General features: G+C 30.1%; 3 protein-coding genes, 2 non-coding genes and 1 pseudogene across 8 annotated transcripts; 2 read left to right on the top strand and 4 right to left on the bottom strand.

The window, feature by feature from the left end:
- Positions 1-2439: 2439 nt before the first annotated feature.
- On the bottom strand, positions 2440-8726 carry LOC114424451. Its single transcript, XM_028391301.1, has 5 exons — positions 8116-8726; positions 7520-7669; positions 5392-5445; positions 3567-3659; positions 2440-2721 (listed from the first exon to the last, which is right to left on the bottom strand). The coding sequence occupies exons 1-5, from the start codon at positions 8704-8706 to the stop codon at positions 2644-2646; spliced, it is 966 nt and encodes a 321-aa protein (XP_028247102.1). The 5' UTR covers positions 8707-8726; the 3' UTR covers positions 2440-2643.
- A 4243-nt stretch (positions 8727-12969) lies between these two features.
- Positions 12970-13697, top strand: LOC114421483 (annotated as a pseudogene).
- Positions 13698-14842: 1145 nt separating this feature from the next.
- Positions 14843-19173, bottom strand: LOC114421484 (DNA-directed RNA polymerase II subunit RPB7). Of its 2 annotated transcripts, none has more exons than XM_028387419.1 (7): positions 19065-19173; positions 18347-18513; positions 18003-18168; positions 17851-17901; positions 17059-17124; positions 16858-16926; positions 14843-15178 (listed from the first exon to the last, which is right to left on the bottom strand). In XM_028387419.1, the coding sequence occupies exons 2-7, from the start codon at positions 18460-18462 to the stop codon at positions 15116-15118; spliced, it is 531 nt and encodes a 176-aa protein (XP_028243220.1). In that variant the 5' UTR covers positions 18463-18513; positions 19065-19173; the 3' UTR covers positions 14843-15115. The 2 variants fall into 2 exon arrangements, with proteins under 2 accessions (XP_028243220.1, XP_028243221.1); XM_028387420.1 differs by having other exon boundaries at positions 19053-19129.
- Positions 19174-19258: 85 nt separating this feature from the next.
- On the top strand, positions 19259-19342 carry TRNAL-CAA. Its single transcript has one exon. It is a non-coding gene; the product is annotated as a tRNA-Leu (tRNA).
- Positions 19343-21270: 1928 nt separating this feature from the next.
- On the bottom strand, positions 21271-21343 carry TRNAF-GAA. Its single transcript has one exon. It is a non-coding gene; the product is annotated as a tRNA-Phe (tRNA).
- A 971-nt stretch (positions 21344-22314) lies between these two features.
- On the bottom strand, positions 22315-25113 carry LOC114423867 (cytochrome b561 domain-containing protein At4g18260-like). 3 transcript variants are annotated; one of them, XM_028390770.1, is made up of 5 exons: positions 25008-25113; positions 24534-24603; positions 24148-24312; positions 23173-23321; positions 22315-22973 (listed from the first exon to the last, which is right to left on the bottom strand). In XM_028390770.1, the coding sequence occupies exons 1-5, from the start codon at positions 25088-25090 to the stop codon at positions 22625-22627; spliced, it is 816 nt and encodes a 271-aa protein (XP_028246571.1). In that variant the 5' UTR covers positions 25091-25113; the 3' UTR covers positions 22315-22624. The 3 variants fall into 3 exon arrangements, with proteins under 3 accessions (XP_028246571.1, XP_028246573.1, XP_028246572.1); XM_028390772.1 differs by lacking the exon at positions 25008-25113 and adding an exon at positions 24733-24927; XM_028390771.1 differs by lacking the exon at positions 25008-25113 and having other exon boundaries at positions 24534-24928.
- Positions 25114-25593: the final 480 nt, after the last annotated feature.

The following is a 25593-nucleotide window of genomic DNA, read 5'->3' as shown; positions in this document are numbered from 1 at the left end:
TAATTATAATTGCCGAAATAAGATATTTATCAAAAGAAAATAACCATCCTTATTTAGAAAGGATAGAACGAAAGAATGATTTGCATTTGTTTGCATGAGTGACATGTGTTCGTTTTTGTTAAAACTTAAGCACAGGTACAATCCAAAAGATAAAAACTCATTAAATAAGAGTTTGATGGTTTAAATATCAAATTAAGACTTTATAACCATTGCCACCTTCTAATAACACTGACCCAAATATGATAATCATTTTCCCTTTTGACATGCACTCAAGACTCACCTATCTATATTCAGTATTGTATCTTACTCCAACTTATAGATAGTTCTTTATGTAGCCTAACACCAATCGTTAGAACTAAACAACGAAAGAAGAATATTAGTCCATTAAATTAAAGAGCCTCACAACTTAAGGTACGTACTACATTAATGTGAAAGTTTTAAGATATTTACTCCTGATAAAAAAAACAAATAGACATTATTCATTATTCAGTTGGGGTAGAGAGAATAATGAACCTATGAGTTTTAGTATAGTTGGTACATAACTGATGAGTTTCTTAGGAGTTCAATTTTTTAACTGTACATAAAGAGATGATATTATTAGAAAAAAAAACAAAATATTCTTCAATTATTTTTATGTCTCAAGGATTAATTTTATGATTTTCAGGTTGTGAGAATATATTAATTCTAGCCTCTATGAAAGAAAAAAGGAAGAAGAAAGAATTAATAATGAAAATGGACATGTTTTGTTTGTTCATTAGACACCACATAACAGGTACTTACGTACATCTGTAGGGCAATGTTATATTATACGGCCATCGATTAGAAACACAAGTTGTTGCTATGCTGCAGTTGGCATGCATAACAATAAATGCACAAACTTTTCATTCGTGGTGGCATCTGAAAGCAAACGTTTCGGGTTCTCATCCATTAAAATTTAAAACGTTAATGGCAACAATCCGAAATGTCATGAAAAGGAAAAAAAGTTCCAACACGTGGTAAAACTACAGAGAAATGTGACATGGTCCCTCTACTGTGCTGCGACACGTTGACATGTAGAGGATTTGTCATGATCATGATGTTGGTCAGCTCTCATTCGTTGCTTTTGTTTATGTCAACCTACATTATTATGCTTTCTCAACGTCCCATACTCCAGAGCAACGAGAGATGACTGAAATTTTTATAAAAAGGAAAAAATGGAAATACTTTTTATTTTTAAAAATAAATTTAATTAAAATATTTTTTACATTTTCCTTTTAATTATAATCCTTTTATCAACAAATGTTAGTTATTAATTTTTTTAATCAATTCAAAAGAGATTTAAACTTATGGTCTCTTCTCTCTTTTTTTCTCGTTTGTTCTTTTAAATTATAATATATAATAAATTTATTGAGTTTTATAATAATTATTTTAAAATTATAATTCAGATAAAATTTGTTTGATTAATAATATAAAAAATCAAACTCTTTAAAAATTAGTTTCTTTTTTTTACGGCAAAAAAATTATATATATATATATATATATAATATTGAGAAAAATAAATATATTTTTGTGATTTTGCTCTGCAAAATAGCTTAATATTGGGCTATGGGTCAAAGTATAGACATAAGTCATAATGCATATTTATAAGAAAAATAGCTTTTACCTCCGACAAAATAAAAGTTCTGGCCGGTTAAGTGTAACTTATAGTGTGTTTGGTTCCACTGGTAAAAAAATGAAATTGTGTGATTGGTAATATGAGTTTAATAATAGTATAGTTAAATTTGATTTTTTCCATCGATCATGGTGTTTGACATCCAGTTAAAAATTTAATTTGAGAGTTAAGACTCAAATATGATTGAAGCTATGTCTAGTAGTAGCTTTTGGATACACTTACCACTGTAATGTGAGTCCATAAGTATCTGATGCAAGGGGGTTAGGGACGGGGGCTCCTTTTGGGTACGAGAGACTGAGAGACTCATAATAAAAGATAGAAGAGAATCGCATTCCAGAGTAAATTAAACTTCTTCCACTCCCATTATTGCTTCCTATATTTCGAAATACAAATTTTCATAATTAATGAAAAATGCAGAAAATAATAACTTAAAAACATGTTTAGTTTGATTTCTTGTTTTTTATTTTCAAGAAATAAAAACACTCAAAATATGTTTTAAAAAAAATATATTTTTAGATTCGCTTAAAATTACATTTATTGTCAACGCATTTTCATTTTATATTTTATCCAAAATAAGATTTCTGATTTTAACTGAAAACGAGATTTTATTATTTTTAATTTTTGATTCGTTTGAGAAAGTATTTTCACAGAAAATAAAAACAAAAATCTAACCAAACAGATTTATCACCATTTTCTATTTTTAGTAAAAATGAAAACAGAAAACAGTAAAATCAAACACCTCCTAACATTGCAGAAAAAAATATTTTTAATGATTGCGTAAAATTAAATAGATAAAAAAATATAAAATTGGAGATAAACTATTTGAGATTTTGAATAATTGTAAAATATACAAAAGAAAAACGCCCTACACGAAATTAATTTTTATAAATTCTTCAATTGAAACAAACTATTTTTGGGTACTTTGTCCGTTGGAAAGTAAATGAATCCTAATTTGAAAACCCAGACACATTGTGCTGGAAATAATAAGCCCATCATTGCCTACATGTTTGCATGAATGCCTCCCACCATTGATCCCTTTCCTTCTGTTCCAAAACGGTGTGTACAATGGCCTGCATAGAAAGTTCACTCATTAATCATGATTCGCGACTTTGGTTTAGATTATGATAAAATTAATATTGAAGGAATTGGCGTTAAACATAATTAACTTAAACTGAAAGAAATTATTTTAAAAAAAAATTGTAATTGAAAATGATATTTTTATGTTAGTATTGAAAAATCAATTTTAATTAGATGAATAAAGTAAATCACTTTAAAAGTGTATATGTAGGTAAATTAATAAAAAGAATCCATTTACTAAATGGTTATAGTAATAAAAGTTATCTTCATGATTAACATTTTTCTATTAATAAAAGTTATTTTAATGATAATTTTTTAAATATATATACATACACATATAATATTTAATGATAAAAATACAAATATTTTATACAATAATTTTAAAAAATGTCAAAAATTACTTTAGTTGATAAAATTTTATTTTGATGAATTTTTAAATATATATTTTAAATGCTAAAAATACAAAAAAAAATTAAAATACAAGTATTTAAAACAATAATTTAAAAAAATGGTTAATAGTTTTTATAAAATACATCTATACATATAGAAAGTGCGTATACTTTGTTTTTCGTTGGACGGTAACAAATCCAAAAATCATTTGCTAACTGACATCTATTTATTTTTTTAAAATTTTTTTTGGGGCACTTATGTTTTTAGTTGGAGTGCATAATGTGCATTAGCTACATCAATGGCATACACGCATTAATCCGGATTATTTAAAAATGGTACCCGTAATATGTTTACTTTTTTTTGTTGCTGAATCCAGTAATATGTATCCTAATGACTACTTACTTATCGTTTCTGTAAATAATAATTAAAAAAAAAACTATTTACTAACCTTGTAAAGTATAAGTCGAGCTAGCCGCAATTCCTCATAATGATTTTCTTCCTCTACGGCAGTCTTGTGAAGTTCTGATAGCACCATAGGTTCCTGAGATAAACAAAAAACAAACTATCTATCACACTTGGTCTCATAACTCATTGTCAAAAAACTTATTTTCATACTTTGCAGCTTGAATACATTAATCAGAAGAAAAATAATTATATATATATATATATATATATAGGAGAGAGATTAAATGATACAAGTGTAATTGACATCATTCTTTTATTTTTATCTCTTAAATTTAAAATTGACATTTTTAATTTCTATAATTTGAAAAAAAAACATGTTTTAATATCTTTGATGAAAAGTCATTATAAATGTTGCTTATGTGATTAACCAATTATAAGTAGTTTATGTGACAACATTTTGGCACGTGTTTGGACAGAGGGACTAAATACGTTGCAAAAATATTAATTCGGATTATATTTTTAGTTCTCCTTTAATTTTTTTATTCGTATTTTTTTTTGTGATTTTCATGTTTATATTTTAAAAATTTTGTAATTTTTTTGCCTAATCTTCAATTTGGATGGTACTTTTAATGAATATGTTAGGTTTAGGTTTAATCAAACCTAAATAAAATAAAATAAAATGTTAAAAAAAATTAAAAATGAACCAAAATTATAATTTTAAAAAAATTAAGAATTAAATCACAGGAAAAAAAGAAAATTAAAATTACAGATAAAAAATTAAAAAGGATCAAAATTATAATTTAACTTATTAATTTTAAATTTGAAAGACCTGAAACAAACTTATTAAATAGTTTTTCTTTTGAAAGGAACTTATTAATGTGTTGAAAATATGGTTAAACCTTTTTTATAAAACGGTATTATGATTTTTTTAATGTAATTTTATGACATTATCAATAAAAATATTTATTAATTTTTAAATAATATCTTTAATACATTAATTACCAAAATTAAAAAGAAAAACAGATTTTATGTATACATCAATGCAATTACATGCAACAATAAAGTTTGATGGGTAGGGGATACTTTAGAAGTAAGGCCATCATCTCTAATAGTGGTTTTTAAAAACAGATCTTAATTTTAAGATTTGATTTTTTTAAGATTTATTAGTTGAGTTGTTAGTCTGATATTTACGTGAATATTTGATTTTTCTATAATAACCATCAAGATTTATATTTTTTTTTAAAAAAAATTGTCTATTGTTTATGATAGTTTTTGTTTTATTTCTATCATGCACGATATTTTCTATTTCTATTTTTATATCTAAAGTGCATGATAATTTTTCGCCCTTTTTTTTACCGTAGTGTTTAAAAAAAAAATTTGGAAGTTACTGTAGCGGATTAATTTTAATTATATTGATAAATAAATATTTAAATTATTAATAAATTTTGTATTTCCATTATAATTTTTTAAAATTAAAAATTATATAATTATTTATTTTTCATTATTTTAAATAATTTATAAATAAATATTAGAAAATGACGGTCTTGTGAGTTCTAAAAAAATGATTTAAGATCTTAAAATGAGATTTGTTATTGGAATAATAAATTTAAAAAATCTTTAAAATAATATGACATTGTGGGATAAAATAAATGATTAAGAACCAAAATAAAATTTCTTATGAAAGATGCTTGAGAGAATTTAATTATGTCATCTACAGCACTGTTACCACTTCGTTTTGTAAGAGTTGGGTACCCTTATACGGTTATACCCTATTTCCTCTTACTTAATGCTAATTTCGTTGCAGATAAATAAAATAAAATAAAAACACGCAACAATAAAATGGGAAAGAGAGAGTGAAATTCACTAACCACATTTTCACCAATTATGTCGTTAAGCAGACCAAGGGCTTCCTCAAATTTTCCCTGCATAATAAAGTAATTAGGTTTTAAAACTGCTTTATCTGTCTAGACAAGAGTTCAAAAATTGTTACACCACTATTATTATTATTAGATTCATATTTCACATACATGGTCTGAATCAATATTTGGTGAGCCATGTGACATGTCTCCATCCCCGTGAATTTCTTAAATTCAAACTCATCTAAATTTTTTGTAATAAACAAAAATCCTCTACTTGCGTACTCAAAAAAATTATTTTATTATTTAATTCATTATACTTTTTTACCTTTGCGAAATATCAAAAAAATAATTTTCGTAAAAATTAAAAACTATCAAAGATTTATAATAAATTATACATCATGCTCAACAATGAACTGGAATTCCTTTGACAGTAAAATATCGAACTGTTTATATAGTAGCATTTATCATCATTCAAAATTAAAAATAATATTTCTAGATTGTCGTTTTAAAACATAAAATAAACCATTTTAGTCAAATTGATGCTTTGAATTTGTCATAACATAGCCATGAGGATCGGTTTAGTAATGAAAAGTTTAAGTAATATGTATGAAATCATAAATTTAATTAATATATTTTTTATCTTTATAAATATGTTTTATATTCTCACAAAATATAAATGTGTGATATTTTAGTTAAAAACTGAATTTGAGAGATGCAATTATATGTGTCAATGTTAGGTCTTTGTCATGTGTTAACTATAACTTAACATGTTAACTTATTGTTATTGACAAGTAAAATTGGATCTTCTGAATTTAACTCAAAATAAAAAAATATCATATATTTACATTTTACAAAAACAAAAAATATACTCAAAATTTCACGGGACAAATTTTAAACTAAGAACAAAAATAATATTTCAAGCCTAAATTCTAATTATATGACATATAACATACATAAATAGACGATAATATCATTATGATATGTTGTGATTTTAACAAAGAGTAAATCATATTGTTCTCATGTAAGATATGTTTAAATTAGTTTTTCTCTTCAATCGAAAAATTAGTTTCTTCGTATTAAAAGGATTTTTTTTAAAGCTTCATACAAAGAATAAACAAACTGCTTATTTTGTTTTTTAAAAAATGTTTTTCAACATAAGTTTAAACACATGCACTCGTATATGATAAACATTTGTTCAATAAGCGCTTACTTAAGAGATCATTTGGGATAGTTACGATTTTTTGGTTTTGAAATGTAATTTTTAAAACATAGTTTGTTTGATAAAAAAAAATGAAATAATTTTTAACTCATTAATTTGTAATCACTCGTTTTCCACCACCTCTACTAACATCAACATCACCTCTTTTTATATTGCTACTAGGGATAGGAGGGTATCAAAGGGGGATCAATTTTTTTTTTACACAATTGTTTAAATATCTAACTTCTAATAAATAATATGTTGAACAAAAATATTTTTTTATTAATTTTATGTGTAAAACTAGAGATATAATTTACTACTAGAAAAAAATAAAGTAAATATTAACTCAAAAACTTATTTTTCTTTATTAGTATTTATTTTCCCCTAATATATATATGCACAACCACCCCACCACCAATATTGCCAATATCATCACAATCACAAGCACCTGTAATTGCTACTATTATTATTATTATTGTCACTATTATCATTGACATCTCTATTATTAATGTAGTTGACATTAACATCTCTATCACGTTTTCATCATCTTTATAATCGTCGTTGATATTCTTAAATTAATTTTAATATAATATGAAATTTTAATTTTAAGATAAATTTATTTTGAAACTAAAAATTAGAGAAAAAACTTAAACTAATCACATTTCAAAAACTAATTTTAAATTTTTTTAAACTCAAACTAAAAATTGATTGTTAGTTTTAAAATTTTTAAACTAAAAACCACGTAAACTGAACATAATTTATTTATCCAAAGAGTTTTATATATAGAAGTTTTGAATCACATTTAGCACATTACAAGTAAGTAATAAAATATACAAAATTTTATAATTTTTAAAAGAGTGTGAGAGTGAAATAAAAAAAAATCTTTGGAAAATATGAGCACAGTGCTGCGGGGGAAGTGAATCCTATCATCTTATGTACCTTAAACATGGAAAGTTCTACCATAGCCAGTTCCAGGTACTGTTCTGACTCTCCAGTGATCTTGTGCGCCTTGCAGTACTTGTATTGATCTGTCAGTGTTTTCAGTGCTTTACTTCTATCCGGAGATTTGCTTAGACCGATAGCCAGCCACTGAAAATGACGAATTATGCAAGACATATATAAGTTGAATGAAAAGAGATCAATACTTATCACTTACTTGTTACTTTCTTAATTATAAGAAATAATTCATTAATTTATATGTATTAAAAAAGTTACTTAATTTAATTGTTAGAATTAAATTTATTTATAATTATAATATTTTTAAATTTATTCTTAATTTTATTAAAAATTTATTCATCTTCTTTGATATCTATAGGAGAAAAAAAAGACAATTTAAAATATTTTAGTTAATAAAATCAAATGAAATCTTATAATAAAAAAATTATTGATTATGTCTTATAAATAAATAAAAAAAGAGGGAGTATTAAATTAGTTTTGACCTTTTCTTCATGCAGCAACCTTTGCTTTTTCACTTCATTCTCAACAAAATCTCAAAGTATTAATTATTAGCAAAGTAGTAGCAAAAGAAGGAATACCTTAAGGTTGTTAACTTCTAGCTGGCTAGGTCCACGCTCACCGAAGTTGGAAGACCTTTTCTTCTGAGTATCTGCGAGTTCTGCATCGCTCGGTATTTCCAACAGTGACTTGAGAGCAACACTTCCTTGAGCCCCATCCAACCGTGGCTTGAGAGCAACACTTCCTTGAGCCTCAGTCTCACGGACAAATAAAGATGCAATTTTATCATATGGTGAAGCATAAGCTGTGGTGAGTTTAGGATACATATTCTTGCCACCAAAACTAAATAATCCAAGAACACATGTCAGAACCAGAGAAGATAGTGTCACTCCTCTCAAAATTTTGTTGCCACTTCCCTCATTCTCGGAGGGTACTGATGAGAATCTTTCAAGCATGCAATTTGCATGCCCAAATGAACGTGTAACAGGGCTTCTGGTGGTGGAAATTTGAGGGAGAGAAAGAGGGGTGGCATGGTTAATCTTGAGATGAAATCTGCTAGGATTTGCACCATGAAATCCTTTGGGACCATAGGGAATGGGGCAATAGCGTAGGCAAATAGCAGATTCCATTTTTTGAAAACTATTGAGGGACAAATTATGCATAAGCAGCATATATGTTAACAAATATGCCTGCTACTAGTATTTATTTAATATCCAAAACCCAAATGCGTGAGAATGAAAATTAATGCATCTCTAGAGATGAATAAAGGTTTCAAGGCAGGTATCTATTTTCTGTTTTTGAAAGAAAGCTGCAGAAATAGGATGGGCATAATTTCTTTGCTTCTTTATACACATTAACCAAGAGAATGATATTTTGTCACTTTTACTAGCCCCACCTTGCTAAACACATGTTGGAATAAATCTTTGCTTAAAACAAGGGAATGAGGGATTCCTTAAAGTTACCGTGGACAAAAATTTGAACTTCTTTGCCTATCTACCAGGACTAGAATTCCAGAATGCTTGTGTGACACTTCTCAAACTTAATTTTTATGTGTGTTACATTGTTTTCGACTTTGATTTTCTGATGGTTGAATTGTGAGGAATACTTATTTAAATAGTTATTCTTCTTTGTGACAAGGGAAAAAGGAAAAAGGTTCACTTTGGACCAACTCGTGGAAATGCTAGCTTCTATATATGGACAATTTGGAGAAAGAGCTTGTAGGACTTTGGATCTGAGTGAAGCGTAAATAGAAGGTTTACTTTGTTGGGGGGGGGGGGGGGGGGGGGATCTAGTAATGTACGTGAAGGTGTTTTTAGGTTTACTATAAAGATAAACCAAATCCAACAACACTAGATATTGTTGAGATTCTTCTAAAGGTTTTTACTTCATGAATATGAACATCTTGATTTACACAATACTAGAATTTCGGGCTTTAAATGCTAGGAAGCTAATCAAGGCTGAGAAGTATTCATCCATATCCAGAGACAAATCTTGGAATCAAAATTCAAAAGCCCCACCTCTGCAAAAGAGAGCTGTAAAAGAATTAGAAGCAAAAAAGTTGACAATACTAGCAAAAGCAACAGCCCTCACGAGAAAATCGTTACACAGCCAAAACTTGGGGGAAAAGCTAGTGCATTCACTTGAAGTTTTTTCTTTTTAACCTCTCCGATGGGTCTTTGAAGTATTTCATAAGCTTCAATCTTTTAAGTCGTCGATCAAACTTAATAACATTTAAAACTCTTCCAGTTTTCCTCTTCCCATAAATGTGTTTAGTCCGTGTGAATCTCAGCGTACATTATCAATTGAGTCACTTCAATAGTTATAAGTAGTGCATTGAAGTTTAGTGGACATCCTTGATGTGAAGTTTGGAGGGTTTAATTAGATTTATACTGCATACGACTTTGTTTTAATTATTAGCAATAATCTTAATTTTTATTTTACCAAAACCTACTCAGAGGACATATAAAGTGAAAGAAGCTTCTTGACTCGTTTCATCTCTCACGACAACAAGGTGCTCTCAGGTCGGACAATAATCTTAAACATATGAAGAAACAAATTTTAACCATTATTTATTGCATGTGTGTGGTTACAGAATTAAAATTACCTCAAGTCCATTTCTTAAAGTTTAATTATTTAACAAATATTTGTAATCTAAATGTCAAGGTTTGGCAGTCTTACACTATTCTCCTTTGAATTATGATAAAATGAAATTCTATAAATAATGAAATGATAAAGTGAGTTTGATTAAAAATATACTTCTGTATGGGTTTACTATCAATGGAAGCTGCTTGATATTGACATATATAGAGTGATTGAAAGCACCAAGGAGAACATTCTCCCACCATAATCCACTGAACTGATTTGGCATGTGTATTATTTTTTCAACTGGTTGAGTGTTTTTTTTTCTCAGTACAAGTAAGTTCCATGCAGAAATCAAAATCAAATAGCTTCTAAGTCTAACCATGGCCAATTTGCGATCCAGGACATGTTTAATTTCTATTTTGAAAACAATTTTTTATTTTCAAAAATAAAAAACACTTGTTTGATAAAAGTAGTTTTTGAAAACTGTTGTAAATTTAATACTTTTTTTAGTTTTTAAATTAAAAGACTAGAACAGCTCTAAATTATTTATATTTCCTACTTTTAGTTGTTTTGATTTTCTACTTTATTCTCTCAAATTTTATTTTTTTAAAATTAATTTATAAAATATTTTTTTAAAAACAAAAACACAAATAATTTATAATTTTTTAAAGCAACTCTCTCAAAGATCTTATATATGTAAAAAAAAAAAAGAACATTTCAATTAAATTCATATACAAGTACATGTGCTTTTATTTATTTGTTCATTAATTATTATAATGGAACATCCTTCCCTGATTCAAGTTTGTCATGGAACTACAACTACCTTACAAGAAGGTCCCAAGCCCCATAAACAATGGATATCATCACCTGACTCCTTTATCTAGTTCTATGAGGTTGTGTCTGAAACTTTTGGAGCCTTAGGCAAAATGGAGGAATTTAGTGTAATATATATAAATTATTAAAAGGCATATCATTTTTCTATTTTTTTAACAGTAAAGTTATTTATCAAACTTTTATAATAAGCAATTATAATATTTCTTTATCAATAAATATGGTTAACTATTTCAATAAATCTTTTAGCATTGTTTATCTAAAATAAGATGAGAATTGAGAAAGAAATACACGCAGTCTCACAGAGTATAAATTTTTTATTTACATTATCATTTAATCATAAATTATTATTATTATTATCTGTGATAAGTTTATTAATTTTAACAATAATTACATCCTAAGAGTCGTTCTAAAACTGATTTATAATTAATTGGTTGAAAGTATAAAATCCTTTACACTTATGGTATAGATCCATTAAACTCAAATAAGATTTAAGTGGTTTTATTTTTTATTTTTTTATAATCTTGATTTTTACATGTATTATCAGTAATATTCTATAAACAAAAAGCAGATACATTTAGAAACGAAACTAACCATTTTATATAATTTAGATATTTTATTAAAGTAGTATTAGTTTTTTACATTAAAACTTCTCTCCGTACGTTTTATTTAAAAAATAAATCAAAATCATCAATATCAAAATGTGTACTAAATTTTAAATTAATCAACAATGAAAAATATTCATTAATTAATATTGAATAGTTTATTAATAATTAACAAGAGAGAAATCTAACTTGTGAGTTACAAGAGTCTGTCTTCCATAACTCCCAACATTCCGTCATTAAATATATATTAATATTACTGCACATTTCACTATTTGTGACTTCATTTCAATTAAAACTCAAAGATCATTGATCCTTTTCTTTTTTAAAATATATGTAATCGACATTCTTCTAATCTATTATTTCTTTCTTAGATTTTCTTTTATAATTGAATGAAACAATAATTAGTTGAAATTGTGGGCCCAATGCAGTTGCCTTGCCTTAACCGCCCACCTGTATAGACTGCTACTACTAATTTAATGAACTTGAACTTGAAATGAACTCAAATTGAACTTGAAATGAACTTAAAGAACCGAAATCCATGTTTCATAATTTTTATGAAGTCGATTCACAGTTAAATATTAACATAATTTGATTTTTTTGTTGTTTTAAATGGACAACACATAAACAGTTTGAAAACACAGAGAAGTCATCCCTTAAGTGGGAAAACTAATACTAACAATCTCCAAACCTCTTCTGCTCCTCCAATCAAAACTCTACTGTTTCTCTCTGTTCTATCTCTTCACCTCTCTCTTCCTTGCTCTTTACGTCATTTCCTCTCAATCCAAATGCCTCTTCAGATCAACCCTTTACGATCCAATTCAACCTTCTTCTTCTCTCTTTTCTTATCCTTCTTCCTATGGACAGCACAAGTATGCCATCTCAACCACACGTTCTACCTGCTCTTCCCCTGTAAATTTTTCAGGTGCTATTGACTAGGCTTGTTTATGATCCCACATAAAGTTGGTGACTTTTATTTGTTTTTAGGATAAAGATCGTGTCTTTTGGTTAAAGGGTGTTGGTTTTTGTGTTCAGATTACTGGGATATTTTGAAGGAGATTCAGAATTTTTGCAAATTTTCGACGAGGACTGTGAGGTGCATGCAGGGGAATCCTGATAGTTTCGGTGGGAATCTCAGCACCCATTTAAGGTTTTTTCATTTTGATCACCAAAACGATAGCAGTGAAGTGCCATGTGGGTTCTTAAATAAATTTCCAATTAGTGATTATGGTCAGTTCCTCTCTCCCCCTCCTTTTTCTTTGTGTGCGCGTGAGTGAAATGATAGAGATTCTTGAAGACATCTAAATTAATGTTCATGTAATGTACGTAATAAATATTGAAATTATATGTTGATTTTTCTAATTAGTCCTTTTATCACATTGTGGTGTTCACAAGTATATCACTCTGGATGCAGATCGAATATGCATGGAAAAGTGTGAAAGTGTAGTTGTAGTTTCAGCAATATTCAATGACCACGACAAGATCCGGCAACCTAGGGGCCTTGGGTCCCAAACACTACAAAATGTTTGTTTCTTCATGTTCATAGATGATATTACACTCAAAGGACTTGAATACCTTGGGTTAATTTCAACAAAATCCAGAGAATACAAGATAGGAGTGTGGAGGATTGTGAAGGTTTCAAAAGAGGATTTGTATCAGAACCCAGCAATGAATGGGGTTATACCAAAATATTTATTCCATAGGCTATTCCCAAATTCCCCAATTCAGTATTTGGATAGATGCAAAGTTGCAACTAATGGTTGATCCACTGTTGCTCATTCATTCACTTGGTATATCTCAGAATGCAGACATAGCTATATCAAAGCACCCATATTTTGTTCATACCATGGAAGAAGCCATCGCAACAGCACGGTGGAAGAAATGGTGGTATGTGAATGCCTTGAAGATGCAAATGGAGACCTACTGTGAAAATGGATTGCAACCATGGAGTCCCACCAAGCTGCCCTATGCCTCGGGTAGCTGCATTTTATTTTGGCTGCAAGTCCCTCTAAATATGAGTTAATTTTGTGGACAACTGCTTAATGATGTTGTTGACCAATAAGAAATTATAGATATTAATTTCAAAATGATTATTATAAAAGTCATCAATGTTATCATACTGATAATTTGTGATTAAATAATAATATAAAAATTATTTACACTCACATTGCATAAACTATATAGGGAACGCTTGTTTTACCGTTTCATTCCCTGGGCACGTGTTCCAAAACACTGTTTTGTTGTAGCTTCTCCCCTGAAAGTCCGTTTGGGGGTGTTCAAACAAACACACACTTGGTCGTTAAACTATTTGTCAGGATAATTAAGTCTAATCCAACCCAAACTTACATAGCCTATAGTGACATGAACTTTAGAACAAGGTCTTTTACCATTTATGATTGACTTTCTTTGCACTTTTGCAATTATGTTTGGAACCTTGATCTAAATTATTAATAAGGAACCATGTATAATTGCAGATGTGCCAGACAGTGCACTGACCCTGAGGAAGCATGGACTGAGCAGTAATTTGTTCTCCTGTCTTATATTCAATGAGTTGGAGGCTTTTAACCCAAGAGACCAATTGGCTTTTGCATTTGTCAGAGACCACATGAAACCCAAGCTGAAGCTGAACATCTACGAGGTTGAAGTTTTTGAACAAGTGACAATGGAGTACAGGCACAATCTGAAACCAAGTGATGTGTCCATTGCCAAGAAATTGCCCATGACAAGAAAAACTGTAAGGGCAGAACCAGATTTGTTGTATGAAAATGGAAGCTGTTGCAGCAGGTGCCACCATTATCTTACCGCCATGTGGGGTGATTCTCATCAATAGTGCCCCAAAAGCAAAGAAAGAATAACTATCATATAAAGGAGGTCAAAAAAACAAATCAAAGAAAAAATAGAACATCATAATTGGATTTGTCTTTCAACAAAATGTCAAGAAAATAATAAAGGAAAAGATAGATTCTTCAATTAAGTATTGACAAAAAAATGATAATTTCAAATATCTTTTAAAGAGAAGCATAATTTGTCCAAATAATGAGGGGTGAACACAACTTTAGATTAACTTAATTTAATAGTCTATTTATTATACTTTAACATTTAATCGAAATTAATAATTTAATTAAAATCACCCACATTAAATAATAATTGAAGCCTCTCAATACGACACGAAAAAAATCCAAAACCAAGAAATAAGTCAATGTGCCACGTAAGTTGAAACATATTTTGTTAGACAAAAACGAGTTATACCCATTTCATCTGTATCATTTGATTAAAGTATATACAATTTATATCGAAAATCCTGCATCCAGTCTCATTTTTACTACGTCAACAGCTTTTGAAATTTACAGGCAACTAACAATTTTATTGGAATAGTACAGCTCATCTTGCTTGATGGCATTTCCCAAAATTACTTGTGGGATTGAAAATTGATTCTGGAACCAAAAACTCAACGACTTAGTACTTTCAACAATCGAGTAAGAAAACATAATATCTGAATCGGATTAAGGTGTAAAAATCCAAGTCATGCAAACTATATACGATACAATAGTACAGAAAGGGGTATTTAAACTGTTGCAGGGTCGTTGATCACACCCAAGAAATCATCTTTTATGGTACCTATGCAGAACTGCAAAAAAAAAAAAACATTATATCAGATAAATGAGATCGAAAAAACATTGAAATATAAAAGCGTACACATTCAATATCAAAGGCAAAAGTGCTTTGTATCTCTGTACTTGTCATTTTAAAAACTGAGCAATGGCAAAGTTTATATCTATAGCCCTACAACCGAAGAGAAGGGAAACATAGGCTAAGCACGAGCAGGAGTATTAAAACTTTATTAGCATACCACCTAGTATCATATGCTTGCTAAAACTGATATTAGGCTACATGGCCATCAGCATCATGAGTTCTTTCAAGACATTCACACATGTCATACAAGATAACCATGGTAAGAACAATACAGCCTAAACTTATCTGTGCCCCTTTTGTCAACAACATGATGAAACTGTGGGACATATTTTTTTTGCTTGCGAAAGGACTTGCAAGATATGGTGGGAATGCTTTAATTGGATAGGGACCTCATCTGTTTTGCCAGAGACACCTGTTAAGAATCTGATACAACATGATTTATATAGCAACAATTTGGTACAGTGAGTGGTGGAGGGTCATCTGGGCTGCTGTCACTTGGAACATCTGGAAGCACTGGAATGGGTGTGTTTTTAATGGTGCAGAGTTTGACAGAGACAACATCATGAGGGATGTGATTTTCTTCTCCTGGTCATGGCTAAAAGGTTGGATAAAGGCATTAGTTGTTCTTTCCAGCAATGGTCATCAAATGTAGCAGCTTGTATTATCACAAAAGCTATGTAATAGGGACAATAATTAAGAATACTTGTTCAAGCAAAGTGGAACGGCAATGGCATACATCTACTGCACGCTTCGAGTATTGTGTCTGTGCTGGTTTCTTATTGTGTTTGTGCTGTGGAATCAATTGTTGAGTGGGCTATGTGGGTTCTAATTGCCAATGGCTTTTGTTTCTATGAATCATGTAGGTCCAGGATCTTAAGGTATGCTTCATCTTGTTGAAGTATATTATAAGATAATGAAGATTACCAACTTATGTACTATTCTGCACTACTTGTGCTTATTAATAATATTGTTTTTGCCAACCAGAAAAAAAAAAAAAAAAAAAAAACAGTCAACATGCAACATCAACAAGGTGGTAAAAATGTTATCAATCTCATAGTATGCAGTAACTGGAGAATTTGTGATCATAGTTTTCTCCCAACGTTCAAGTGTTTATAATAAAGTAAAGCTGCAGCATGGAGTAGTAATGATTCTGGCATACCACAAACATGGGTGTAAATTTATAACTCCCTTATGGTAGCTAGTAACTTTGCTTGGTAGTAACCTTTAACATACCATGTTGATAACTTTGGAAATGGGTTAAGTTTAAATAGTAACAAGAGTTACCAACACAGTAAATTTCTAGCAATCGGAGCATAAACTAGCATTCCAGAAATGTAAACCAATTTTCATGATATTCACAAAAACTACTGCTAAGACAGTGATCATGAGCTATACAATAAAATTAGCAAAAACTAACAGGATCATTTCAGAGGCATTAGTAACAGTGAAGAAATTTGCAGGGAAACAAAAGCTGTATATATCTAATAGAGCTAAAAATTGCTATCCAATTATTAATTTAAATTTCTTAAAGCAGAATTTAGCATAAAGCTGATGGAGCTTAACTAAACAGCATTCAACAAAATGAAGTAAAAGGCATAATATATATAGGCATACAATTTCTGTAGCATCCACTCGAGTCCCAATTATCTTTAGTCTCACTTCACTATCTTTTTGAATCTTAACCTGCAAAAGACAAATTGATTAATACCAAAAACATAACCCATAATCATCAAATAAAACATGACAACAGACCAAAAATAGAAAACACAATTTGCTATCTTCTTTTTCATTGATGAAGTTATAAATGATACATACTGATCCATCTGATGTAGTGTAATTTGGCATGTCTCCAGACTGGAACTCCATATCATCCGGAATCAACTAAGAGAAGAAAAAAAGGTCTTAACAAACAAATATATAAAAAAAAACTACACCTACATTTTGAAACTTTTCAGTTGCAAAGTAATGACATAATCTAACTTAATGAGGGGAAAAAAACAGAAAATAATCCTTCTGATTCAAAGCATTGCAGATATCATAAGGGAAACTTTTAATGGTTTGAGATGGCTTGCATCAGTTGCATGCCACCAGTCACCACAGTATAAACTGACACAGTTACCAGCAATTAATATATAAAAAGATGAAGGCAAACTTGGGGAATCTAAGCTCCCACTACAATTTAAAGTTTGCAAATTAGCCCTTTTGATTCCTTAGCAAGAACCAGTCAAAACCATTCTCATAGACTCTGATATGAAGACCTCTAGAGTATGCAAATTGAAAGCAAGATGTTCAAATAGTGTTGGAAAGCCACCTTAATTGCTGATTATTGTGGCTATTGGAATGTAATGCAAGTTTTTTGCTGATTATTGTGGCTATTGGAAAGCTGCCAAAAACTTGCATTGCATTCCAATAGTGACAATAATCAGCCAAAAACATAATTTTAGCTTTCAAAATCAAAAACTTGCATGGCATTCCAATTTCCAATGACTGGAATAATAAAGGACACCATTTTAGAGTTCAAAATGAGGAACAAAAGTAACAACCTTTCAATATAACATGTAGATAATAGAGACCATTTCTTAAAGATTATAAAAGACAAAAGCTTACATGGTTTGAAACAAAGATTTGGACAGGTCCAGCTTCAGCAAAAAATCCCATCTGTACAAACAGAACCCAAATGTCATAAACCACAATCTCCACAAACTATAGTTACACAGTTTGATTACTCTAAACTAAAAAGAAAGGGAACTGTATAAAACCTTGTTCACCATAGTAACAACTGCTTCCAAGATCTCTCCCTTAAACGGTCTGAAGACAACACATTGGTACTTAACTGGAAATGTCACAAACCCTGTTCCATCACGAATTAGCCCTTTCCCTATGTTCTCTATCCCTGTAACCGCCACCACAAATCCATGTCGGCCACTGCAGAGTGGTTGAAAATCCAAACGTTACATTACATTCAAGGTCCAAACCAGTCCCTTAAAGACAAATGCTTTTCTGTTCTCTGACCTAAATTATATTTATACCATCATTGTTGAATCGCATCGCAAGTTACTGTTATTAACATGATGTTATTGAAAGGAGCTTAAGGGGGAATCACCTGCAAGTGCCTTCCACGTCTTTCATAAGCTTGGAAACGAGATTATCGCGAAGGTTACGACCAAAGTAGCGTGGATGAAGCTGCATATTTCGCTCCAGTACTATGTGGAAAAACATTTTCGTGTTTCTCCTTTTCCGTCCCTAATTGCCCAACCTGGACAGTCACTCCTGGACAAAAAATACAAAATAAGAAAAGATTAAGAGAATACAATTAGAAAAATTCAAATGCTAATATTGGAATGGGAAATACTGCAACCCTAATTTTGATTAAAAATAAAATATTGCCGCATACAATTACACGAATGAGAACCAACAGATGGAAGACTATGTTCAGTATTCCTGAATACAGTTCCAAACAGAGATTGTTACACTAAATGCCAGCAAGCTAGGACAACGGGTGGAGTTGGTGATGCAAAAGGAAAAGTGCGTGAATGTGTTAGAGCAAGTACCACGTCACACAATAGTGTTATTCAATCAGGTAGTGGGTGTGATTGTGAGGGTTTTCAATTGAAGAATTTGAGGCAACAAACAAGCATTAAAATTAAAACTGAAAAGGATTCGATGTTCAATCCCGAAATCCATTTGCTGGCTTTGAGAATTAAACGCGGTTAGGTTAAAGGAAAACAAAACTGAAAGCCAAAAAAGAGCGTAAGAAAGGGAAACGCAGAATGGCGAGAGAATATGAAAAATCGAAGGAGTTGAGCAACCTCTGTCTTTACCTTTTTTCTCTTCGAATATGATAACTTTGGAGAAGATGGTGGCACGGCAACCAGAGTGCTGTTCTTCGATGTCTCGTGCAACAAGATTTTCTTCCTTTATTTAAGGAACAACGACGTCGTTCGTTATTTTTACAAAAAAAACCTAGTTGAAAGACATTTATATATTATTTTACATGTTTCTGCTTATCAAACAAGTCAGGATGGCCGAGTGGTCTAAGGCGCCAGACTCAAGTTCTGGTCTTCGTGAGAAGGCGTGGGTTCAAATCCCACTTCTGACATATTTTCTATTATTTTTAAGATTTTCTAACGCTCGTAATCTTTTTTTTTATTATGAAATAAAATACCAACCAACCATATTCATACTCGACTTTATTAATATATTATTATTTAATTTTATTCTTTTCTAAACTTATCTAAAAAATATTTTACAAAAATTAAAGAAACAATATTAGTTCAGGATTTTAGGTTCCAAAATTATAACAAAAAGTTGGTAACAGTTAAAAAAATAAAGTATAAGATTGGACGGGAAACAAAATTATTCAAAAGGTGACATGTGTCTTTTGAAGATATTATTTCATTAAAGAACATACATCCTCTCCGGTTATAAAGATTATAGTGTCCGATTGGATAAATCTCACCCACCAATTGCATGATTTTATATTTTTATATGTTAAAATTATTAAATTAAATATTAAAATAAAGGAAGTGTTAAGATTTTATCCCTTTTTAAAAAACTAGGGCAGAATAAGAAAATAAAAACATTAACAATGATTCGTGTAAAAGTATTTGGAACTTGAAAGTGTAGTATAAAAGAGAGAAAAGAAGTATAGTACAATATATATATATATATATATATATATATATATATATATAATTGTTAAGGGTTTGAAATGAATTTTTAGTTTTTATGGGTATAGATTCAATTTTTTTATATCACTTTTTTCACTTGGTGGATTACTATTCTTGAGAGATCTATTGATGTGTAGAGACTAATTGAGTAATTATAATTGGATATAATTACTTATTGTTTCACTTTGTATAATAATCTTCTAAGTGAATTTGTTAATAGATTCAACGTGACATTGATGTCATGTCTGATAATATTGGGAATGTCTTTCTATTCTATCATTTTTAATCAATGAAAAAAATTATAGTTGTGAGTTGAATTTTTATTCTCAAATTTTCTTTATTAGTGAACAGTATATAAATACTCTAAATTTTTTAAGAATGACTTGAGTTTAATTCTCATAAATATAACTAAGTCCGATCAAAAATTAAAAATACCTTATAGTATCATTGGAAAGTCCAAAAACTCTAATTGCTAGGGGCTTATCTATGTGTTATGGACAGGTGTGTTAGTTGAAGGGTGTGCTTCATCTGTGCTTTTCATTAGTCTAGAACCAGTTACTAACCCTGGAACAAGTGTAGACCCTTTTGTACTGCTTGGGTTGGTTTGCACAACTTTTGCAAACTTAATCCTTTTATTAATATAATCTTTTGCAGTTACAAAAAAAGTGGTTAAAAAAATAGTCTTCGATAATTTTATAAAAGGCATGTCTTTTCCGAATCTAAACTTAAATTAGATTCATTACGGGTCAATTTGTAAAACCCATGATTGTCTCAACAATTTGTTCTTAGCTTTCTGAATGAAATTTCTTAAAAACTAGAATATAAATGAACTTTTATCATGCAAGTTTATGAAAAGAGGAAAAATAGAAATGCGAGAAAAATTTATATTTAGGTTGGTGGTTAGCAATAAAATAAAATAAAATAAAATTAAAGATAATATATTAATAACCATTAATTATCGTTATTTGAATTTTTAATGTTCCTTTTTTATTTTATACATTAAATTTTCTTTTCGTCAATAGTCAAGGAAGGATTCGATCTAAATTCCAAATAAATTCTTAATTTTTCTTTATTAAATTAACCCCTCAAAAAGAATAAAAATAAATAAAATGATGATATAAAAAAACAAGAGTTGAATTTTTATGTATCATCACTATAAATATTTTTATACTGTAAATTTATCTTAAATCTAACTTTTAAAAGTGGTTATAATAAAAATTAAAAACGATTAAATATGTAATTAAATAACTAATAATTTTGGAAATGATTTTACATTTTAATGTTTATATAATGCTGACAAGTCATTAACGGGAGCAAGCTTAGCAATTATGATAAATGGTATAAAAAAACTAAACATTGCGGTGAGCGTGGATCGAACACGCGACCTTCAGATCTTCAGTCTGACGCTCTCCCAACTGAGCTATCCCCGCTTGATGTTTGTTACAGTTCATACAATTATATTTATTGATTATGTTTCAAGTTTCAACATCACATGCACCCTTTAACCGTTTGAACATTATCTAAAGGTAGAAATAGGAAAAACAAAATCATATAAATGAGCTGAGGATTAGAAATTTGGAATGATTAAAAGGGCAGGTGTAAGAGGGGGACACTTGTTAGGGGTAACAAAACTGGACGGTGGCTTAGGATATCGTATCATTGAAGGTTCGATAAATAACTATGCACTGTAACATGGACACCCATCTTTGTGTTTCTCAACAATTTCATAGTTGGCCGTTGTGCCTACCATTATTTTTCTTATTTTGCTTTTTATGGAACAAGCTCGAATGTGTGAATGCTCAAAACAAGTTATAACCACAAGAGAATGATGAGAAGTTTGATTTTTCCAAGGAAATATGTATATTAATAATTAATTTTAATAGTTCAAGGCTCAAGCACAGACAAAAGTGCATTACAAACTTTTCATAAAAATTAATGCGTAAAATTGATTTACCTCTACCATGTTACCCGTAGTAACAAAAAAGAAATTGAGACATTGATATCTTGGTTCGTGAACCTTTTGTAAGACTACCCTTTTGGATTTAACTTTTAATTTCCTTTGCCATAAAATTGTTTATAGATACGAAACAAAAAAGGGACAAGCTTCAGAGGTAAATTGACATGTTTTGCTTTCCATATTGTTGTATTTTCTGCATAAAATAAGTAAATAACCAATCTATCTTTCTTATTCTTAAATAGATAAATAGAATAGGATAGCCCCTCTGAATCATCATTAATTTAAGCGCTGGTATAATATTATAGGCTGCTTCAGATGAAAGTATTCATGATTGCTATAAGTCGTGAATATGTGAAGGAAGTAGATAAACAACACCTACATATATAGGCTTTCGTTTGAAGTATTGCGATTGTCACCCCCTAAAGACATGCATCAATACATACATTGTAATATATTCCAAAATCATACTTAATTTTCAATGGAAATTTAAAATTCACAAACTGCTCCCACAATTGTCTATACATTCTGTGGTCAGTATCCACACGCACACTTATAATATTCGTAATACATGTGAAAGAATAAGCATAAAAAAAAAGAAATGAAAAGAAATAACATACACAATCAAACTTCACCTTTTGATGAATGCACTCTATCAACCAACCTTTCATAAAATCCACCTCCCACTTGCATAAAGTGCAGGCACCAAAAACTAAAGTGAAAACAAGCTCTAAAAAATGTAATCTAAAGACAGAGATTAATCAAACAAATTCTCAAGTGCATTTCTCTTTCTTCCACATGCAACTGGCAACAACTCCTTTTGGGTTTGGCTTTGAGGAATATCTTGGTTAGATGACACAATTGACGACTCACTTCCAATAATCACTCCTTGCTTTTTCATATATTCCAATTTGTCTTGCAAGAGGTAAACTAATCCAATGAAAGAGACTTCCACAGTGAAAAGGATAGTCCAAAGTGTTGTGCTTTTTAAGGTTCTCTTATGGTAGGCTTTTAATCCAGTGTAAATATTGATGATCCCCACAAGAGAAACTATTGTCCCTAGTATCCAATGTAGTAAGTACCAATAACTTCTCTCCTTCTTTCCCCTGAAAATTCAATTAGAAACTATAGAACATTAATTAAGATTAAAACAAGTATAAAGCATCATACATCAAGTGCAAATTAAAATACATTCAGAAATACATAGAAATTGGGTGCTGCTAATAATGGACAAAGTTTGTTGTATGGTTTGGATTAATTAGCAGATTTGTAAAACTTAGTGAAAGTATTGATGAATTAATGAACCTGTGTGGTCTGAAAAATCCAATCAAGCCTTGCACCAATATAGCACCATAAAGTGCTAGGCCTAGTTTTTGATGGCTGTTATCAAATGAATTCTCAAACTTCTTCAGGGACATAGCAGCTCCAACTGTGGCAAGAAGCACTGAAAGCATCTGTTAGATGAAATGTTAGATTGTGCACAGTGAAAGTAGAAAGGCAAAAAATCATATATACTGCATCAAAAGATATAAAACCTGTGGTCTAAAAGGGGGAGAAATTCATAAGAAAAAGCGCTGGCAACAATAAGGTAGAAAGGCAGTAGTAAGTCAGGTACATACAGCCTTCCAAAGAACAGAAAATTCAATGCTACTTTAAATTTATAATAACTCCTACTTAGTTAAGTTCAAATGATAATCATGATATTGTGGTTAATCAAAACAAGTTAACAACCTGTGGTCGAAAAGAAAATAGATCCTCAGGAAAAGTTTTGTACACTCCACTACTAAAGTTAAAGGAAGTTATGATTATGTTGTAAAACAAAGATCAAAACTTAATGATGACATGATGTAACTTTCAAGAAACATCCTATACTCTAGACTAGAGTCTACTTACGTAGATTACCACTACTCCTACTTTTTAAGTTTCTAACAACATAGTAATCAACGGTTCAGCATAATGAATGTTATGTCAGTATCCATTGACACTAGATGTGAGTATTAACAAACTTATACTTTTAACAACTTTTTATAAGTGATAGTAAATTTTATAGGAGATGAATTAACTGCTAAGTGGTAACGTGAGAGATGAGATGAGTAATATCAAATCAATCTTATGGTCAAAATTTGATGTGAGTAAAACCAATCTTGACTATTCACATAAGGTAAAAGGGTCAAGATTAATTAGCTTCACTCATGCTACTATACCTCTTGACATATGTATATAATGTGCATGCTAAAGTATACATAATTTTTACTAGAACAAATAGAAGAGATATACGACCTGAAAACCAACATGGAGATAGAAGAGAACTATACTCCTTCTGGATCCAGGTTCTGCTTTAATGGATCCTCTGATGATAAGTATGCCAAGAGGCATTAAAAACCCGGTTGAAGCCCACAGGAGCAATCCATGTACTGCAATATCAGATGTCTTCTGCTGATTTACCTTATACATTAAAAGGTAGTAGTTATTTATACAATTCATGTTTCCTAGTCCTTAATTTGTGATAATCAAATATTTCATTAGTTTATTACACAAGAAAATGAAAGAGAGATAAAATTAGGTAGTTATCTTTTCTGACTGCTTAAATAGTAAGGAACATTTCTGACTAAGAAGCAGATGAACATGAAAAAATTATACAGAAAACTACAAAGAAATTGGTATACCTTGTAAATTTTGTTATTAGTGCTTTTGTGACTACTAGAGTGATGTTCCTCCTCATAGGCCATGCAGTGACTGAATAGAAGAACAGAAGCATAAAATGAAGCCACAACAATGTAAATTGGTTTGCAAAGGATATGCATTCTCCCAACCCAACAAGATGGAAAATAAAACCAACAAATGGCTACCCTTAAGCTCTCTCACCTTCTTTCTCTCTCTATGAGTTTTGAAGCCAATGATGCTTTAGGATATGATTATTTTTTGGGATGGCTAAGGGAGCTTTTAAAAGTGTGGTGAAGGACTTGATATACTTTTTGTATAAAGAAGCTTTACAAAGGGATGAGATGTGCAATATGAATATACTAATTAGTTGAATGTAAATATTGGAAGCATTAAGAACTAAGAAGAATATAAAATGGAAAACTTGGGACGTATATTTTTCTCAATTTCAAACGTGGGGTTGCTTGACATTTGCGTACCATGTCATGGGCGAGTTGAAATTGTGAAACAAAGAGGTCAAAATCCTATGAATGCACTTGACTTGAGGACCTGCAACCGACATTTTTTAAAGGTAATAAAGTAGATAAAGTTAAGAGACATCATCAATCTATGGCCACTGGATCTTATTTTCTTTTCTGAAAATAAGATATTCTCATAGTTAAAAATCATGCAACTAACTCTCGAAACATAGAGATCGCTGAAATTGGATTTATCTCTTCCAACAAAATCTTCTCCATACACACAAATAATACAGTCAGAGAATTGAATTCCTGTCAGCATATTTCAGGAACCCAACATCTACCAATTGCGCTTGACTTTGTTGGTAGCTAGTCATTGTATTCTTTACTTCAATTATTTGTTTGCTTCGATTTGTTCAGGTTCAATCCAAAATAAGCAAGGTGATTGATTGTCTAATCTAGTTTAAAATAATTTATATATGCTGCCAAATAGTCTTAGTTGTTTTTAGTTTTGTACACAGATAGTTATTAACCTGTGGGAGGGAGGGAGAAAGGACACAGAAGAAAAAAGAGCAGAGGAAGCTAACAACTGTTGGGACACAATACA

The sequence above is a fragment of the Glycine soja genome, chromosome 8, assembly GCF_004193775.1.
Source record: "Glycine soja cultivar W05 chromosome 8, ASM419377v2, whole genome shotgun sequence".
Classification (NCBI taxonomy): Eukaryota; Viridiplantae; Streptophyta; class Magnoliopsida; order Fabales; family Fabaceae; genus Glycine; species Glycine soja.
Note: the sequence above shows the minus strand (reverse complement) of the source record. Positions and strands in the feature narration are given on the sequence as shown.

Coding starts and splice junctions, on each gene's coding strand:
- LOC114424451 (XM_028391301.1), bottom strand. CDS start 8,706: ATGCTGCTTATGCATAATTTGTCCCTCAATAGTTTTCAAAAAATGGAA. Junction 7,670..8,115: donor TAGAAGTTAACAACCTTAAG/GTATTCCTTCTT, acceptor CGTCATTTTCAG/TGGCTGGCTATCGGTCTAAG. Junction 2,722..3,566: donor CTCGACTTATACTTTACAAG/GTTAGTAAATAG, acceptor CTTTCTATGCAG/GCCATTGTACACACCGTTTT.
- LOC114421484 (XM_028387419.1), bottom strand. CDS start 18,462: ATGTTTTTCCACATAGTACTGGAGCGAAATATGCAGCTTCATCCACGC. Junction 17,902..18,002: donor TTGTTACTATGGTGAACAAG/GTTTTATACAGT, acceptor CTGTTTGTACAG/ATGGGATTTTTTGCTGAAGC. Junction 17,125..17,850: donor AAATCTTTGTTTCAAACCAT/GTAAGCTTTTGT, acceptor TTCTTCTCTTAG/TTGATTCCGGATGATATGGA.
- LOC114423867 (XM_028390770.1), bottom strand. CDS start 25,090: ATGTCGGTTGCAGGTCCTCAAGTCAAGTGCATTCATAGGATTTTGACC. Junction 24,313..24,533: donor CTAATAACAAAATTTACAAG/GTATACCAATTT, acceptor TTAATGTATAAG/GTAAATCAGCAGAAGACATC. Junction 22,974..23,172: donor GGATTTTTCAGACCACACAG/GTTCATTAATTC, acceptor TTGAATTTTCAG/GGGAAAGAAGGAGAGAAGTT.